Raw genomic sequence first — 16405 nt, forward strand, 5'->3', positions numbered from 1 at the left:
GGTTTTAATGTTCTGTATATTTTAAATTGTTTTATTGTGTGTTGCTTGGATTTAATTTTTGTGAACCGCCCAGAGAGCTTCGGCTATTGGGCGGTATAGAAATAAATAAATAGAAATACATAAAATAAATACATTGCCTCTGCCTTTGCAAGTTTGATCAATGGAGCCTGCATACTAGACACCAGATTCTAATGTATCAGTAGAGGAAAGGCCAGCGAATAGTCAGAGCATCTGACACTGCAGCACTGTTGAAACTACCTGATCAGACTCTTGGATGGAAGACTACAGGGAGCCCCACATAAGAGCAGGATGTCAGTAGAAGAAGCAACATTTGAAGTTCGGCAATTCCTTTCCACAGCCACCACAATTGTCTTTGGTTTCTTAGCAACAAGCATTCTTGGTTGGATTCTATGGGTGGCTCTTGCACCTCCTTCCCGCCTCACATGAGAAGGTAACTCCTAAACTGGGGGACCCCACATTTCAAGTTTGAGTCCAAGACTCGCCATAACCTCACCAAGCACAGAAGTGAATGAGAAGTAACAGAAGAACAGTAAGAAATTATTACACATCCTGCTACATGATAAGAGGCAACATGGCTGCAGGAGTCCTGAATATGTCACTTTAAGGGGACAATCCTATGCATGTTTAGACAAAAAAAGGTCCTACAATTCCAGCATTCCCCAGCCAGCCATGCTGTTTTCTGTCTAAAGATGCATAGGACTGCGCTCTAAGTATATTAAGATGCTTGTAAAGCCAAACTGTGGTTTGTTTTTACATCTAAGTCTATAGGCCACTTTAGACATCATGATAAACCACAGGTTATGAGGGCAATGTGCTGCAGTAAACTTGGGCTCTTATGTACCCTCCTCTGGCATGGTCACGAGGAATTCACAAGCATATACTTCAGGTTTTTTTTATTAACAGCAGCCTGCTGTTTTGTCCAAACCTGACAAATGGGGGTTAATCCCAACTGTTTGTTTGAAACTAGCCAAACTATGGATTATGAAGTTGGCTTGTTTCAAACAAACAATAGTTAAGACTGACCAAAGTTTAGGGTTCTGTTGCAATGCTAAACTGCACCTAATTAAAAAAAAAAATCTGATTGCTTTGTGGTCATGCTGGAGGTGAGGGGGAAGCACCCAAACCAAAGACTTATTGTGGTTCATTTCTGTCACAATAAACCATGATTTGTTATGACATCTGAATCAGCTCTGTCAGCTCACAGACCATGGTTTATGAAGGCTACCAAACCAGGATATCAAATCAGTTTGCGCTGAATTCGGTTTTCTATCAAAGTAGACGAACCATAATTACAGCTGTTGCTGCATCTCAAGATGCAGTTGCACCATGGAAACAAGAATGAACTTATGAAGCTGAGTGCAGAGCAGTTGAAAAATGAAAGCAGACTATTTATTTTTATTTATTAAATGTCTTAATGGCCCATCTGGCCAGTCACCTGGACTAGCAGCTCTAAACCATGATATGGGTTCTCAGACAGGGTTAGCACAAACCATTGTTTGCTATGACGTCTGAACTGACCCTATAAATGTCCAACATTAGCTTGTTGTTCTTCAGTTGTTAAGTCGTGTCTGACTATTCATGACCCCATGGACCACAGCACGCCAGGCCTTCCTGTCCTCCGCTCTCTCCCGGAGTGTGCTCAAGTTCATATTCATTGCATCAGTGATGTTATCTAGCCATCTCATCCTCTGCCGTCCCCTTCTCCTTTTGCCTTCAATCTTTCCCAGCATCAGGGGCTTTTCCAGGGAGTTTTCTCTTTGCATTAGGTGGCCAAAATATTTGAGCTTCAGCTTCAGTATCTGTCCTTCCAATGAGCACTCAGGGTTGATTTCCTTTAGGATTGATTGACTGGACCTCCTTGCAGTCCAGGGGACTCGTAAGAGTCTTCTCCAGCACCACAGTTCGAAAGCATCAATTCTTTGGCACTCAGCCTTCCTTACAGTCCAGCTCTCACAGCCATATGTTACTACTGGGAAAAACCACAGCTTTGATTATACGAACCTTTGTCGGCAAGGTGATGTCTCTGCTTCTTACTATGCTGTCTAGGTTTGCCATAGCTTTCCTCCCAAGGAGCAAGCATCTTTTAATTTCATGGCTACAGTCACCATCTGCGGTGATCTTGGAGCCCAAGAAAGCAATATCTGTCACTGCTTCCATTTCTTCCCCTTCTATATGCCAGGAAGTGATGGGGCCAGATGACATGATCTTCGTTTTTTTTATGTTGAGTTTCAAACCAGCTTTTGCACTCTCCACTTTCACCCTCAACAAGAGGCTCTTTAGATCCTCTTCACTTTCTGCCATTAGGGTGGTATCGTCTGCGTATCTGAAGTTGTTGATAATTCTCCCGGCAATCTTAATTCTGGCCTGTGATTCATCCAAGCCGGCATTTCTCATGATGTACTCTGCATATAAGTTAAATAAGCAGGATGACAATATACAGCCTTGTCGAACTCCTTTCACAATTTTGAACCAATCGGTTGTTCCATGTCCGGTTCTTACTGTTGCTTTTTGACCCTCGTACAGGTTTTTCAGGAGACAGATGAGGTGGTCTGGTACTCCCATCTCTTTAAGAATTTGCCACAGTTTGTTGTGATCCACACAATCAAAGGCTTTAGCATAGTCAATGAAGCAGAAACAGACGTTTCTCTGGAATTCTCTTGCTTTCAACATTAGCTTACAACAGTTTATTTACGCATTTTACTCACCTCTGACGATTTCCTCCCCAGTAGCAAATATGTAGCAGTGATTTCATCGTATTTCATTTTACTAAGGGACTCCTGTATTTCTTCTTGAGAATACCCCATTCCAACCATAATGTCTAAAATAAATGGAAAGCTTGCTTCAAACACTGTTTTATTGAAATAGTACATACGGATGATACTTAAATATCACTATGAAGCTATGTAATAATGGAACAAAATTTAACTTCTTCTCATGGAAAACTGTGATGGCGAAGATCTAAATTTGCACATTTAAGCAACCAATAAGTTCTCACATCACAATGAACACAACTACCATTATGAAGTATGTATGCCAACTATCTCCATCTAGCACTTACCTATTCTCTTCTGGTCTGAGATGTCTAGTTCTGGTTCAACAAAAGGTTTAAGTTCGTCATCCTCATGCCCTGCATTGATCCATCTGTCCTTCATAATTTGCTGTAAAGATAGGTTTTGTATCAGTATAACAGTAACAGAAGTCTCAAGTAGAAGTCAAGTCTTAACATCTTAAGCTAGCTGAAAGCAAGTAAAGCTTGCCTTTTTCAAAGAACTAGTCACTGACACTTGCTGTTTCATCCCATAATAACACTGCCTTCATTTTACCGATAATAAAATATTTTGTGCATGTTTGAAACCTGTGCCAATACCATTTTTTCTTAGCCCTTACATTTCCCATACAGCATATTACAGCAAAAGAGGTAGATATTAGGTTCTAGAAATGGGAACAGCTGAAGAGGATACCGTGACTAAGTGATCTGAAGCGTATTAAGATTATCATGACTTTTACCACCAAATATACACTGAGAACCAGTTCAGCCTATAGTAGGACATCATGATCCTGTGAGCACTCCTTCCTCTGCATTCTACCAAGTGCCCACAGGAATGCAAGAAATCCAAGCCAACCCGTCAGCCATTGGGGGCAAGGAAGTGTGGGAAGCACCTTGTGCAATAAACCCAAGTACATCGAAGTGAGGGCGAAGAGGACTCCATAAAAGAAGTCTGGAGGAGTCTGGGCCATTTAAAAAACCTTTGTCTTTTTTCCAGGGATGAGATGGGATGGAGGCTTGCTGATTGCAGATGAGCTATAGGAGGAGTGGCCAGAACCTCTGCTGTCCCAGCAGCCACAAGGAAAAGGAGTGGGCAGGCATGCTAGTATGAGCACTCTCCATCCTGATACCACAGGCAAAAGAATAAGGGTGTGGCTTTAATGAAGGGGAAGCTCCTGCAGGGATGGAACTTCAAATTTGCCCCTTCCTCACATCCAACCCCCCACAAGATATATTGTTGCTGGTGCCCTATCCCCCCCCGCACCCCCACACACCATTTGCTGCTGTTTGTTCATCATATTAAACAGAAGGGATACACTATCCCCTGGGGCCACAAAAGACATTTGCTGATCCCTTTATGTGGAGCATGCCATGTACCGCCATTGATACACCTATGGGAATTGCTGCCATGAAGTGGCGGAATTCAAGGGTGTGTTCCATCAGACATTACTTCCTCTACACAGTTGCTTCACCAGGATTATTTGTGAAGAATGGAAAATTCTGAACTGGCACACTACATTCTTCCAGTTGTGCTAATGTATTACAATACCCAAGACTCACATAGAAAATTAATTGTCATGGAGGATAAGGCTACCAATGGTTACTAGTCATGATGGCTATATATTGCCTCCGAATACTAGTTGCTGGGGAACATGAGTGGGAGGGTGCTATTGCACTCATGTCTTACTTGTAGTCTTCCTAAGGCATTTGGCCACAGTGGGAACTAGACAGGCCTGTGCTCTGATCCAGCATGGCCTTTCTTATGTTCTTTAGCCAGTGTGAGTGTCTGATATTAAACCAGAGGTTCCTAAGAGGGACATGCCCCCTATAGCAGGGGAAGAAGATCATAAAGGATATTTGGTGGGCACAGAGTGGTCTTTTTCCTCTCATTCTTCTCAGAAAACAAAATAATCTAAATGTTATCTTGAATTATGTGGGGCCCTGAATGTTTTGGCAGCAGCTACTCCTTTATCTGCATGACTAAGAGAAGCACAGGTGATGCTTAGCTTTCCTTTCCACTCTCAGCCTCAGCAGAAACAAACAGCTCTACAGAATGTCTGAGAATGGAGGGAGGGGGGTGCTCCATAGGAACCAGGACTATTTGAGAGGTGCTCAGGTGAAGTCATTTGAAATTGAAGTGTAAACTGTTTACCAAGGGGCAATAGAGGAAAACTAAATAGTAAAAGTCATTCATGTAATATTAACCACATATCACATACTAGACTGTATTCCAACAGTAATCAGGTCATGTCTTAAAATGAAATAATTGCTTTAAACAACATGGTTTCTATTCAACTACTTGATCAAGAAATACTTCTAAAAGAGCATTTTTAAAAAGGTACCAACAAAACATTAGAAGTCCCTGAATGTGGTTTGGAGCCAAAGCTTCCATTTATGAAGGGTGTATCAATACCAAATTAAGTCTTGGTATAGGCTGATATAATGAAGACATCTTGTTGGACTTAGATTGATTAAGACAAAGAACACCCTCTAGGTGGAGCACATCACCTCCATAACATTCACTGCAGTCTCAAGTACCATGAATGAGTACTGTATACTGATGTCTGTCCAACTGCATGGTAGCATGATGTACTTACTTAGCACAATACAATTAGATGTTTGCACAAATGCTTCTGGAAGACTAACAGAAGCTTGGATGGAGCTTGTGCATGGGTGTGTTAGAGCAAGTGATTGTATGATCACCTCAGGGGAGGCGTATTGTACCTAGAATAAAAATTCCAACACATAATGGCACAATTTTTCTGTTAATTCCCAAATATGCTATTCCTTCCTGCCAAGGGAAAACAATTTTCCAGAGTAGCCAAAAGTAGATTTTGGCAAGGTACCCAAAATCATAATCCATGCACAAGTAATTTAAAAATTCAAATCAAATAAATTACTTGCAATGAAGTAAGCAAAAATATATCACCTCAAGTGTGCCTCTTTTAGTTGGGTTTAGCACCAGGAAACGTTTTAGGAGGTTTTCACAGTCTGTTGACATGTAAAAAGGAATCCTGTATTTCCCTCTCAGCACTCTCTCTCTTAGTTCCTTAAATCAAATCAAGGAACAAATAGAAAATTACAAAGAGTTTCGGATCTGTTAGAAGTATTACCATAAAAAGACGCTTCAAAAACTCCCCCATCCTCCCCTTGCTCTTTAAGTAAAAATTAGGAATATACCTTTAGATTCTGTCCATCAAAAGGCAGAGATCCACTCACAAGGGTGTAAAGAATGACACCTAAACTCCAAACATCTACTTCAGGTCCATCATACTTCTTGCCTTGGAAGAGTTCTGGAGCAGCATATGGAGGGCTGCCACAAAATGTGTCCAGTTTATTTCCAACTGTAAACTCATTACTAAAACCAAAATCGGCTATTTTAATGTTCATGTCTGCGTCGAGCAATAGATTTTCAGCCTGGGGGGGGGGGGGGAATATGTAGTAAGATGTAAGATTTCCCCCCTAAGAAATACATGGTTTCTTGAATTTGATGCATTTCAAATACAATTTATGCAGTTATCTGAAGTGATATCAAGTAATAAGCTTAATATTTACTTGGCAATCTCAAAGATTATATAGCTGTAAAACATATAAATATATACCCACTGACACATACGCATGTATGTACGTACGTATCTTAAAGTCTACTGATTTGCTTAGTTGCATTAACTACAGTACAGTCAACTCTTTTTTGTAAGTGACTCAAAAATGTTTGGTATATACCAGACTCTACGGCTCAGTAAGGAACCCTATTTATCATAATAGAGCAAACAAAGTTGTGATCTTTACGAAAGCTTAGAATTGCTTAGATAACTCAACCTGCACTACTGTGGGAACTGGGTTTCCTGTTCATGGAACCAGAGTGTTTGGAAGTGGAAAAGAAAAGGAGAGGATAGTACAGACCAACGTGCTCTTTGGTGGTGGAAGATTAAGTGCAACAGTGAAGGCAACCTTTGAAGAGAGAACTGGAAAGGGTGCAATGAGAGGCAAACTGATGTGGCAACACACCAAGAACTGGAGAAGCATTAAATTGACTGAAGGGCACAGCAGACTCAAGAGAAGATAGAGTTGTGAGGATAGGAAAATATGAAACAGCAGAAATGTTGCTGCTGCTGCAGCCTAATTACATGAAATGGACTTCATCCATAGGATCACTGCTTCTGCTGGGGGAAGAGCAGCTCTTCCTCCAGTGAGTGATGGCATAAGAAACAGGCAGACAATTCTCTATTTCCCCATCACCCAAGCAGCCTATGTAATGCTGAAAGTGAGAAATGAGCAGAAGCACTGCTCCTGCTTTTGCCTCAGCAATCTTCTTGTGCTGCTGGCAAAATCTGTACTTATTGCAATGGAGTCCCATTTATAATTGGAATCCATTTCCACAAGATTTTTTCGTATTTGCTTCTCTAACAATATCCTCAGCTTTATTAATATATCAACCTGCAGTGAGGAGTAAAGCAGGTATGTTACCCTTAATAAGCAAACCAGTAGCTCATATTCATCACATAAATTCATCCTTTATTATTCAAGTCAAGGATAAGCAAAAACTAATGTCAATAGTTACTATGTCAATAGAACATAGAGATTAAAAATATGAATAATTCAAATTCTTGAGTTTCACTTCTTACCTTGAGATCTCTGTGAACAATATGTTTTTGGTGGCAATACTGCACTGCAGATACTATCTGGATAGAAAATAGGCTCAATTATATAAAGTGCAACAGAACAAAGAAACAGATTTAGGCCACTATCCTATGCATGTTTAAACAGAAACAAGACGTACAAGTGGCTGGGGAATGCTGGGATTTGTAGGACTTTTTTTCTGTCTAAACATGCATAGCTTTGTGCCTTTAGTCATACATTTTAGTAGTAGCTGTTAAAATTGGGAAGCAAGTATAAAGTCAATATAATACCCATTATGAGAACATCATTACCAAAAGCTGGAAGCGTAAACATACTTAATTGTGGGAAGGTCTCATTGAAATCAATACGAATTATTCAAATAACTGCATTTCGGATAAGAGTCAATTGTCAAAAGTGACAGCTGAAGGAAAGCCTCTTACTTAGACTACTCTTAGCCTTCAAGGAGATTATTATGGGTTCTCTGTATGATAAACAAGATTAAGCGAGAGTCAGACAGTATGTGGCAAGGCAGGAACCTTATCACTTATGCTACTGTTTATCTCTCATATTTCTCCAGCTTCCAACAATTTTCTGGGAAATTAAGGCAGCACAAACATGGCATTCCCGATTGCTCAGCCACAGAACCAGACTCTTGTCCCACCCCAATGTAGTGGATGAATCCCCACCACTGAGGCCATTATGCTGACACAGATGGTGGTTAACCCAGGACTTGAAGCTATATTTCAAAAGCAATTCAATCCTGAGTTAATGGGGAATCATGGTTAGTACTATCTACAGTTACTGTCGAAAATGGCATAAAAATTAAATGCAATTACACTTGGCAGTGGATGTTTGCGCTCTAGAAGGGAGGGAGATAGAGGAGAGAGTGCATGATCCCATGGTCTGCTCCTGCAATCTGGAATTTTATGGCTGCACTGGGCCTAAGATTCAATTAACATGCACATTTTTACACGGTGGAATGTGGGCTGCCAGATACACAATTATAAGGATAGCAGTAGCAAGCAACAGTATAGCCACATCCATATATCATTTTTTATTCTCAGGTCTGAGTTGACAACTATTTCCTGGTTTGGAGGACAATTCTGTGGCTGCTTTACACTTATCATGAACATGCCTGCCATGAGCATGTTACTAGGGGTGTATGAATGACTTACCCCGTTCCACTGGGGCCGTCTGCTGGGGGGGGGGGGGGGGAGAGGCGATCCCCCCTCCCCCCCAGAATCCTCCCCGGCCAGCTCCACTCCGCGGGGAGCCCGCAGAGCCACCGGCTGGGGCCACCTGCAGCCAGACCTCCGTCTGCTGCTGGGCTGCGGCCGCAAATGGTGGGCCGCCATAGCAGCCGCCATTTGCGTCCCTGCGGTAGCCATGATAGGCTACATATATATTTACGTAGCCTATCACAGCAAAAGGCAGGAACGCAAATGGCGGCCGCTACATCATTTGCATCCCTGCGGTAGCCGTGACAGGCTATGTAAATATATACGTAGCCTATCACAGCTACTGCAGGGACACAAACGGTGTATTGGCCGCCATTTGCGTTCCTGCCTTTTACCATGATAGGCTACGTATATATTTACGTAGCCTATCACAGCTACCGCAGGGATGCATATGGCATCCCTGCGTTAGCCATGATAGGCTACGTAAATACTTACGTAGCCTATCATGTCTAAAGTGGAATGATAATGGTGGCCGCAGATCGGGGCAGCCATTCGCGGGACAGCGGACGGTCGACAAAGGTAGGCTCCATCCCAGGGGGATTCCGCGGGATGGCAGGGGGCATTGCTCCATTCCGCCACGGACTCCGAGGGGGGGGGGCGGATTCTAAAGGATCCAGCCTCACTGGAGTCCGTGGCGGAATTCTCTAACATCCCTACATGTTACACCTTTGTTCAGAGAAATGCACTGGCTGCCACAATATTACCCGGCCAGGTTCAAGGCCCTAAACCACTTGGGACTGAGGGAGTGTCTTCTCCCATATCAACCTGCCCATTTACAGAGGTCCACAGATCAGGGCGGCCTGGTTGTCCTGTCACCTGCACAGGTACATCTGATGGCAACCAGCAGGAGGGCCTTTTCTATTATGACACCTCGCCTTTGGAATTCTCTGCCCACTGTAGTGTGAGAGGCACCATTCCTAACAGTGTTTAGGCACCTGTTGAAAACTTGCATTTGCTGATTTTAATACTTAGCTTTGTAGATTTTCTTTGTTGTTTTTATCTTTGTATTTTATTTTAATTGTCATTTTAATGCATTTTGTACACCACCCTGTGATTTGATAATGAAGGATGGTATATAAATATTTTAAATAAACAAGCATTATAAATGAAGTATGGATTTCATGATCTACAACTACAATACACTGCATGAATCACAAACACATTTCAATAAATCATTTAAAAACAATGTGGATTACCTAAAGGTGGGTTTGTGGTGGAAAGCAGAGAGCCAGGGATCAGTCCTAGAACCTGCTCATTTCGAATTCAATGCCAAGACTCTGCTATAGAACATGAAGGCATTATAAAAATGCCTTTAACCATATGCAGAATAAAAGATTTAATTTAATCAAGATCTCACCAGGGCTTATATCTGGAGCCTGTTTTCAGCATCAGGGCTGAGAACACACACAAACTGACAAGGAACATCTAGACAGCCCCTTACACAGGCTCTTAGTTATCAATCTCACAAAAATCTCAAATCTCCAGTTCTGTGAAAAAAAGATACGTTTCTAGCTGGGAGCAGACATCACTTCTGCTTCCAAATTTCTGGGAAATACATTTTCCTTGGCACAGTTTAATAGCATTTTATTGCAGACTGGTTTGCAGGTTGGACAGTGAGCAGCACAATACAGAATTGGAGCAGGGACTGAATGAGAGAAAAGGGAATCAGACTTGCAATTTGAAACAGAAGGAACTCAAATCAAGGTCAGGCTGTTTCACAGCCAATACATTTTTTTCTTTGAGCAGTTTCCAATTCATGATTCTTTATTCCATTGCAGACTTATTCAGATGTAATGCCCAACCATGTTTTCTAGCAAATTTTGAGGATCATATCTCAGGTTGTGGGCAGGAATTTGGGTTTATCCCCTTTGCTAGTATTATTTAATGTTACTGATTTAGACATTACTTATACATATAAATCATTGATTATGATGCCAAAATCCTCCGAGCTAGGTATTAGAAGAATAAAAGATCTCCGTCAATGATTAAGTGTTTGAGCATAGCAGAAATGGATAAGCTGACGAAGTGTTACATAATGTGTGAGAAATTTGCAAGTAATTAACACTGCAGATAAATGGAATAGCTTTATTCTTTATTGGAATAATAATTGTGACCATGTAAGATTGTTTAGAATATTGTTTTAACACAAGAAGCAATCTATTCTGATTGCTTTTTGTACTGGATTTAACTCTTTTTTAACAGATTTATAATGAAATAAAATACACATTTTAAAACAGCTGTTTTTGTTGAGCAGTTTCCAATTCATGATTCTTTACTCCATTGCAATCTTATTTAAAAAATAATGGCTCTGTTCAGACATAATGCCAAAGCATAGTTTGGCACTACATGAATGAGCCTCATGCTTGCTTGATCCCTCCTCCCCACATGTTCTCTGGTTAAATGAATTACTTCCTTTTTATGTAAGCCATAGTTTGCCATTATAACTGAACTAGCAGAACTAGGTCTTGTGCTTGCCCTCTAAAACAGGACTGGAGATAAAGCTTAGTTCTGCAATCCTAAAACCTTTACTTGGAAGCAATCATTATTCATTTCAGTGGAAACGTGCATTACGCTACTGTCAAAGGCCTCCTTCTTATATACACTGAATTATGTAAGAGCCACTTCCCTGTAGCGATATCTCACATGGCTAAAGCATGAGTGTGTGTTGCAACCATGTCGGCTGGGCCAATTTTGTCAGCATTTCCAACCATCAACACCCCCTTCCAAAAGGGAGAGCAACCATTGTCTGGGGAAAATCTTGATAAACTTAACATCTAAAAGTCTAGTGCAGACCATACATACCTGTCTAAATTTAGCTCTTGCCTCCTTTTCCTTCATTCTTCCATGTGCAACTAAATAGTCAAATACCTCCCCTGTAATTAAGATATACAAAAGATAAAGACAGAAGCTCTTGAGAGTTTAAATAGAAGCTAATTGATTTCTGACTGTGACAATGGCATTTTAATGGCAACTAATTATTTATGACAAGAAACATACAGAAGGCATATGAAGCTTACGAATTAATTCGGTCGACACAACATTAATTAAAAAGCATTTTACACAACTAAACTACTTTAGTAGCATAAATGGGAAGTAAATATTACTGTTGTCTTAATACCACAAACAGAAACATGGTCTAAAGCACAACTCGTGGATAACTGAAGAGATTATTTGCATTAGGTTGTATCCAATGGATGTGTGATCTTTCTCTTCCCCTCCTCCACAATGATAGCCCCTGAAAGCCCCTTCCTGTTGGTGCAAAGTCCCTCTGCCTGATTTTGAGCGATTATCCTCTTGCACTGCGGCCCCATATTACACAACCCTCACTGTTCAGGAACACCCCCCTAGCCTTCTAGAGAGGGGTTGGGGGGGAGGGGTGCAATAGGTACGAGGGGACAAGAAAGTTTGGTTGTGTGAGCTGTCTTTTGCTCAAACCAACTGGATTCAACTCATGTATTTTTACTAAAATGCAAAGCAAACAATTTTGAGCATCTTGGCCACTGTCTGCCTCAGCCATCCAGAGCCAGAACAAGCTGCAGATCTCGTCAGCTCCAAATTTGGAACATGCAACAAAATGTTGCGGTATTGGGTGCTCTTGTTCAGGGTTCTAGCTAACCACTACCTCCTATAGGATATGCAATTCCATTCCCCCTCCCATACCCGTTTCTGCCCTTCTGCTCGCCCTCCAGTCAGCCAGCATTCTGTGGCCACTGAGCATAATGAGTGATCATTGGGTTGTTTTGGAGACCCGCTGCCTGTCAAGGGCTCCTTGGAGGCCTCTCACAGTCTAATCCAGTAGCCAAGTCCAGACACAGACGAAGGTATTCCTTTCAAAGCTTTATTCTTATTTTACAACTTAACAACTATACCGTTTGCAACTAGATCTGAGCAGCACCGAACCTATGCCCAAAGTTGGAACAGTTGGTCCCTGTTTGAAAGGGAATTACTGGCAGACCCCTGAACTTAAGGACTAGGGAGAGTCCCTCCCCTTTGCCCTTGGAAACTCTGGGCGCAGCCGTTGTTTGCACGCCAACCGAGCACACCGCCTCCTTTTCGTGCCCTCCATCTGGCGCTGCTCTCTGCGTCGGCGTGGCGCGTCCACCAAGTTTGCTATCCACTCTCTGTTACTCCCTAGACTGCTATCTAAGCTAGGAATGTTGGTGGGAGGAATCTCTGTCAGCTGTTGGCCCTGGGAAAGAGGAGCGCGCTCCCCTCCCAGGAGCGACTGCTCTTCCTCAGAATCAGAACTACTCTGGGATTCTATGGGCTCAGTGTCCACCCTGACACTGCCCCTCACTTGGGGTTTGTTTTTTGTTTCCTTCTTGTGCATGAGTGCTGCCATTTTGGCCATATAAGCATTCTGAAAACAGAGTACCGTGTTAGTGTGTCAGTGAACTGAATCCAGAGTTAGTGTGGTCATTCACCATATGAATGAATGATGATTACTAGACTAAGACAGCGGAGTTCCAAAATTCTCATCATGTGGCCAGCAAAATGAAAATGTTGTTTCAAAAGGAGTGCCTCCCTACTGCCTGAAGATCTGTACAAACATATTTAAATATTTTAAATCATTACTTCCAAACAGAAGCTTTAAAAAGCTTCTATCTAACAATGAAATAAGTAATAGGAGCCAATTAAAAATACATAATAAAGACTACAATCACAGTATAGCAGGAATTAAGTGATTCATTCCAAGACAATCCAAGACAGTGAATTCTCAACAATCAGTGATGTTAGTAGTAGCCCCTTGGCAATTCACCTTTCAGGCTGTCTTTCACTTTCATTACGGGACGATTTTACTTCTTTTCAAGTGATGATGTGGTGCAGTGAGTGGATGCACACTGAAGTGCTTCCGCTCACCCACACCCCCATGGTGCTGGTAGGACATATACCCCTTCTAATCAAAGCTATGGTTTTCCCAGTAGTAACGTACGGCTGTGAGAGCTGGACTATAAGCAAGGCTGAGCGCCAAAGAATTGATGCTTTTCGAACTGTGGAGAAGACTCTTACGAGTCCCCTGGACTGCAAGGAGGTCCAATCAGTCCATCCTAAAGGAAATCAACCCTGACTGCTCATTGGAAGGACAGATACTGAAGCTGAAGCTCAAATATTTTGGCCACCTCATGCGAAGAGAAAACTCTCTGGAAAAGACCCTGATGCTGGGAAAGACTGAAGGCAAAAGGAGAAGGGGACGGCAGAGGATGAGATGGCTAAATAGCATCACTGATGCAATGAATATGGACTTGAGCACGCTCTGGGAGAGAGCACAGGACAGGAAGGCCTGGCGTGCTATGGTCCATGGGGTCACGAAGAGTCGGACACGACTGAACAACTGAACAACAACAAGCATTGTAATCTCTCCATGTGCAATTTAGATGGGCACAATCCAAAGACAATGTGAATTGGAAGAGGCAAGCCAGAGATAAGAAATTGGATGTACTTTGGCATACAGCCAACTCATAAGACCATTTGTGGAGATCAGCTCTTATGCAGATTCTAGGCTCTATTATGTTAAGTAAATTAAAGCATCCAATACCTATATTAGGTCTAGGCACTACATTATTTCATTTATATTCCACTTTTCTACAAAAGAACCTCATACTCAAACAGGGTGGACTGATTTAAATCAAGACGATTTAAATCACTGATTTAAATCAGCATGAAAAAAGGCCAGTTTAAATAACTGATTTAAATCAAGTTCCCAACTGAAATTTTTCCATATATTTCCTGAACAATGGTGCAAATCTGACCACTAAGTCATGTTAATTAACAACTAAACAGAGTATTAAAAAGTAAACTTTACACTGTTTCATTGTTATAAGCATCTTTGTCTCACTGTATATATTTTGTATGCTTTTTTTAACCTATAGGGGGGATGTCTTTAAAATAATCCCATATAAGGTCTTTCTTATGACCAGCACCCATAACAGTTTGAGGTTATCAGCACAATCCTATACATGTCTCCTCAGAAATATGTTCCATTGAGTTCAATAAGGCTTAACCTCAGGTAACTAAGTATATAACTGGGTATAAGACTGCAATCTTAGCATGGGACTACAGGAAGATGCATACTGGACAATTTTGTCTTCTCTTTTTCTTTCTAGTATTGGTTTATGCCTCATCTATCTTGGCCTAGCCTTACCCTCACAGAAAATAAAATAGCAAACAAAAATGAAATGCCCATGACTGATAGGTCAAAGCAATGTTTGACAGTTACTGGGCAGAAAAACATCCAATTTAATTTTTTTAATTCTTTTTTTTTTTTTTTCCAAAGTATCATTTTTTTTATCCACCGTACTATATTGTTTTTTCTGTTTTAACTATGCCTTGCTTTGCCCAACTCCACCAGCATATAAGCACAGAACAGCAACAATCCTATCTAGGCTGTGTACTTGCACAAGTGGTAGTTAGAGAAACTGAAAGCCCAGAGCTTTCAAGAACTCAGAGCTGGTAGTTAGGCTGAACAGAGCCATTTTCATGAGATGAAAAACTGAAATGAACGCCCAGGTAACTTTATTTTTATAAGATTATGAGTATAGGCTGAGCATGCTTATGATAAGATTTAATTGTAGCTATGTTGTTTTTTAAGTGAAAGAGAAATTTATGATTTTTTTAAATAAAAAATGATTTAAGATTTTAAAAATCCATTTTTAAATCATTGATTTGTATCTACCCTGTACTCAAAGCAGCATATCAAATTACATAATTAAAACAAAAATAGTTCGTCATTAAAAAGCTATAAGCTGCAGCATAATTAAAACAAAAAACTTAAAATACAGCATTAAATATCTAATGCCTATATAAATAAATAGGTTCTCAAAACCCACTTAAAGTGAGAAGAGGGGCAGGCCTCATGGATCTCCCTAGGTATGGAGAACACTCCTCAGTTTTGGCACGGCTGCGAAGAAGCTGCTCTCTCATGTACCTGTCCACCTCACCTCCACTAGGCCACTGAAGCTGATTTGAGGGCTCCAGCAGTTTCATGTAGGTAGAGGTGGATCTTGGGGTAACCTCCTCCCAGGTCATGAAGGGCTTTAAAGATCAGCACTAGCACTTTAAATTGAGCCCAGAAACAAATACATAACCAACATATAGCTGGTATAAGTTCCGTGTTATATGGTTCGACTGCTGGGCTTCAGCCAATATTCTGGCTGCCAAGGGCTGGGTCCATATGCAATCTTTAAAAGTCTTTGTATTACCCTGTTTAGTTGCCACTAAGACCACAGTCTACAGTTCCATCAAACAAAGGGCAGCACTTTGCATACCCATACTATTATTCACTACATGGTTCCTTGCCAATGCTAAACCTCAGTCAAATCTGCTTCAATGATTTTGCTTGTCAAAGATTAACAGTTCTGGGATTACCTATATGTCTAAGGCCAGAAGGCCTGCTTCTAGGCCATTATTGTTGCTTCTAGGCAACAATAGGCAAATGTTGCTCAAAAATAGTTGTTGTTGGACGTGGGGAGGGGCACACCTCTCTTTTTGCTATCTGCCAGGGATTACACCTTGAGGGCTGTGTTTGCCTTGGTAGGTCACAAATTGTGCATGGGTGCTCTGTACTGTACATTCATTTAATCTTTTGTATTTCCCTTCTGGAGGTCTTAAAGTGCCAGCATCGACTTTAAACCCACACAGGAAAAATAAAGATATGAAAGAACTGCTGACAAAAGTACTGACACCAATGCATCTGCAGTTGGTAAAGTCAGATGTACAAAATGTGTAGAGAGCCGAGGTTCGTGTGTGTACTTCATTTTTG

The 16405-nt window shown here is 41.3% G+C and overlaps 1 protein-coding gene across 14 annotated transcripts in view; it reads right to left on the reverse strand.

The window, feature by feature from the left end:
- Positions 1 to 16405, reverse strand: part of MARK3 (microtubule affinity regulating kinase 3) — a 90095-nt gene that overhangs the window by 27819 nt on the left and 45871 nt on the right. For 12 of the 14 annotated variants that reach the window (XM_084837932.1, XM_084837922.1, XM_084838019.1 and 9 more), the window contains 6 exons: positions 11449 to 11519; positions 7414 to 7470; positions 5969 to 6205; positions 5718 to 5837; positions 3080 to 3179; positions 2727 to 2839 (listed from right to left, as the gene is read on the reverse strand). In XM_084837932.1, coding sequence (XP_084694058.1) covers positions 2727 to 2839; positions 3080 to 3179; positions 5718 to 5837; positions 5969 to 6205; positions 7414 to 7470; positions 11449 to 11519 — 698 coding nt within the window. The remainder of the gene's footprint in view (positions 1 to 2726; positions 2840 to 3079; positions 3180 to 5717; positions 5838 to 5968; positions 6206 to 7413; positions 7471 to 11448; positions 11520 to 16405) is intronic. The other 2 variants (XM_084837974.1, XM_084837957.1) reach the window with 1 other exon arrangement.

Source organism: Heloderma suspectum, chromosome 1, assembly GCF_057233095.1.
Source record: "Heloderma suspectum isolate Gila_16-S chromosome 1, 16-S_ref, whole genome shotgun sequence".
Classification (NCBI taxonomy): Eukaryota; Metazoa; Chordata; class Lepidosauria; order Squamata; family Helodermatidae; genus Heloderma; species Heloderma suspectum.